Source organism: Cibotium barometz, chromosome 18 (assembly GCF_041138505.1).
Source record: "Cibotium barometz isolate CiBa-2024 chromosome 18, ASM4113850v1, whole genome shotgun sequence".
NCBI lineage: Eukaryota > Viridiplantae > Streptophyta > Polypodiopsida > Cyatheales > Cibotiaceae > Cibotium > Cibotium barometz.
The window spans coordinates 27,145,494-27,148,766 of record NC_141063.1 but is presented as its reverse complement, the minus strand read 5'-3'; the positions used below and the strand labels follow the sequence as shown (position 1 = coordinate 27,148,766).

The 3,273-nt window shown below is 48.0% G+C and overlaps 1 protein-coding gene across 4 annotated transcripts; it reads right to left on the bottom strand.

The window, feature by feature from the left end:
* Positions 1–290: 290 nt before the first annotated feature.
* LOC147629140 (uncharacterized) lies at positions 291–2,919 on the bottom strand. 4 transcript variants are annotated; one of them, XR_015267907.1, is made up of 3 exons: positions 2,566–2,890; positions 573–2,496; positions 291–442 (listed from the first exon to the last, which is right to left on the bottom strand). XR_015267907.1 is itself a non-coding variant. In XM_086812399.1 (3 exons), exons 1-3 carry the CDS (start codon positions 2,580–2,582, stop codon positions 2,236–2,238), a joined length of 204 nt encoding a protein of 67 aa, XP_086668525.1. In that variant the 5' UTR covers positions 2,583–2,919; the 3' UTR covers positions 424–2,235. The 4 variants fall into 4 exon arrangements, 3 of the variants coding, with proteins under 3 accessions (XP_086668525.1, XP_086668524.1, XP_086668523.1); XM_086812399.1 differs by having other exon boundaries at positions 424–2,347; positions 2,422–2,496; positions 2,566–2,919; XM_086812398.1 differs by having other exon boundaries at positions 424–2,347; positions 2,422–2,496.
* Between the last annotated feature and the right edge of the window lie 354 nt (positions 2,920–3,273).

Below are 3,273 nucleotides of genomic sequence, written 5' to 3'. Positions count from 1 at the left end.
GCCTATAGAAGGCACTGTACTCTTTGAAGCTCATATAACATCATCAATAGAAGATATTATTGAGCCGTGCTATAACTCTCTCTCTCTCTCCATGTGTATCTCTGCACTACCACACAACATGGATATCTTTCATTCTCCATATACAAAATGCTCAACAAACTGACAAATGCAGCCAAGTTGATGACAAATGTGATGTCCACAATCTCCTATAGATTTTTCCTTCAAATGCATGGTTGGCCCTTGCTTTGCTGTTGGATTGCTATGTAAGGCTCCGAAGCACTGGGAGACCATTTTGTGTCCTACTTTGAAGCTAACATTAAGTCCTCGCCTTGTAAGCACAGAAGCTTGTAAATGCATCTCCACAGAAGACACCTAATCAAGCACCTCCCGAGGAAGCACCTGCCATTAATGAGAATCCTCCTCTAGAAGCCCCAATTAAAACCTGTCATTGAGAACACCCCGAGAAATTCATTTACAGAAGTTGCAAAAAAAAACATCCACTAGTGCATCTGCTCATATGGATGAATGAATCATAAAAGTAGACAACACTCCTTAGTACTGTTGAGTCAAACCTGTATCCACAAGTAACTCCTCAGCACCCTATGCTCGGACCATTATCCACCAACTCCACGGAAATATCCATGTACACCCAACCAGAATCTCTGGGTAATGTCAAAGGAGGCGAATCCGAGACATGAGAAAAACAGAGGAGGAGCTTTCCCATCGGAAACATGCCACATGCCCAAGACATGCAACGGCACTTCCAAACAAAACTTGGGAGAAAAACTCCTCCGCACATCCACCCAAGTCCACCAGCACACTTACATAATTACTCCTCCGTACATCCACCCAAGTCCACCATGGACTTTTTGCAATGCACTCGGGCATTGAAGAAATTGACAGCAGTGAAACCAAAGATCCTTCACCCAGCTCTTTAAGGCTCCGAAGACTCGTGTTAGTCCCCTGACTGAAAACTTCTTCCTTCCGTCGCCACAGCCTCGGGAAACCACTGGCCAGAAATACCCAGCTTTTCCATGCACTCAGCACAGTTGGGCACATGGTTTGTTCGATTAGTAAATTCAATCGATGGAAATCGTCCCCATTTACCATGGCATGATGCTGCAAATAATCCTGACCCACCATAACAAAGCAGCACCGTGAAAGTTGTCGGGATAAGACGACGATTATTACATCTGAACTGCCCGCAGTTGAAAGATTGACAGGCATCTCCTTGACCCAATTTGTAACTGCCTCAACATCCATCTTTCCATTGAACTTGGGGGCCCACTCCTCATGTTGCATGTGAGAGGAGGTTGGGATCCCTACAGACCCTCCGTGACATATAAGTGATGAAACAGGAGAGAAGGAACATGGTAAGGAGGGATCCCACGACGAAGACCGTCCACGGAATACATCCGAATCACCCATCCGAATGACGACTCCCATGCTGGGGCTCATGCCAGCCCGAGCATTCCGAAAACCACCAAAAGCAACCTTCCAAATGTTGCTCACCATGCTTAGGCTGGTCCACCTCTTGCTTGTGGTGGCCTTTCTGCTTGGATTGGCGGGCAACAATGGATGCAGAGTTCGAGCTCCGTGGGTCCAAATTTCCCGCCCCGCAAGGCACCAACCTCTTGACGGAAAGCCAACATCTGCTCGACTTGCGTGCGGGCCTTAACAGCCATCTACTCTGTCAACATATGGGTCAAGGGGCAACCATCATCTGATCCTTCACACCTGTAAAGAGAAACAAATGGTACCGAGTAGTAAAAGAGACTTTCCCCAAACCCTTACATGTTCCCTTGGTTCCACCCTAGTCATGCAGGCAACATACATGGGATGCTGCAAAATAAATGTTCACAAGAACCTTGGGACAAACTAACACAAAATCGAACTTTCTTCAAACCCAGATGTGCTCTCTTGACTCTACGGGCTGCTTCCCTAGCCAAACAATCAACACACACAGATGGAATGGCGGGAACTTGCTAGGGTTTAAGCAATTGTAGACCAACAGAGTCTAAAGAGAGAATGGCAATGGAAGACTTACGCAAACACACACACACACACACAAGTATCTCCTCCAATATGGTGGCAAGCCAAGCTCAAGTTTACCACACACACACACACACAAGTATCTCCTCCAATATGGTGTCAAGCCAAGCTCAAGTTTACAACAAACAATTTCGACGAGTGTATGGGAAAAAAATGATCAACAAACAGAGAGATGCCCCATGCTCATGTCCTTTGATTCCCTCGCAATTTCGCCTTCAGCTGCAGGCTTGGCCCTTGCTCTGACTGCTGCTTCACTGTTGCGTCCCCCCATATGACAGTGTGCGCCATCCACCTCCTGATATTCAAATGAGGGGAGAGATCTCACAGCCAATGAAGTGTGGGGCTAACTAACTAAGCAAGAAGGAGAACCTGGGGGGGACCAGGGATGAATCTGCCATGTGTGGTTGTGGTGGAAACCGATGATCCAAAGCCTCCTCCTTTATCCTGTAAAAAGGAGAGCAAGAGAGGAATGTCAGGAAGCAAAATCAAGAGCAGCAATGGTTCAGAACAAACATGTGGGTGAGGTCCATGGAGTCCCCTGCGCAGTCCAGTGGTGCTAGCCGAGGTGGCTGTCCGTAACTGGCAGCAGGTAGGAAGTGTAAGATCACAGAACTCTGGACTAGAAAGGCAGAGGCTATTCATTCATGTCAAGTGCACACTGGCTCCTCCTGCTGACAGATCCCATGACGGATGGCTGGGGCTCATGTCGCCTTTTGCCTCAACAACAGCAGCTGCAGCATGGAAAGGGTGGGATCTGTCTCCTTCTCCGTCGTAGGGCTGGTCTGTCTCCTTCTCCGTCGTAGGGTATGCGAACACAGCCGGTAGCCAACCTGTTATGGGACCTTTCCCACGACACGCGCAGCACTAAGCGTCTGGACCACCCTCAAAAAGAGTCGAGGCTTGGAATAAGCTAAGCTCTCTCTACTACAAGTATCTTGTGGACATGCATGGGGGAAAAGACACACATCACACTTCCATACTCTACTACTACATGGTGTAGGCAATCACCTGTACTGCTGTTATATGAGCCTCAAAGAGGACACTGCCTTTTATAGGCTTATCTTCTTTCACACATCACGTACCCTCCCTGGGGCAGTGACACAAGGCCACATCACCGCTTATCACACTCACACATAAAAACGGCCTCGCGTCCACAGTCATCAATTTTTTCTTCATCATCGCGGCCATCAACCCCTACACAACACGAGAGAACGCATGCAG

Excerpts from the sequence above, each read along its gene's own strand:
- LOC147629140 (XM_086812397.1), bottom strand. The coding sequence starts at position 1,515 with ATGGTGAGCAACATTTGGAAGGTTGCTTTTGGTGGTTTTCGGAATGCT.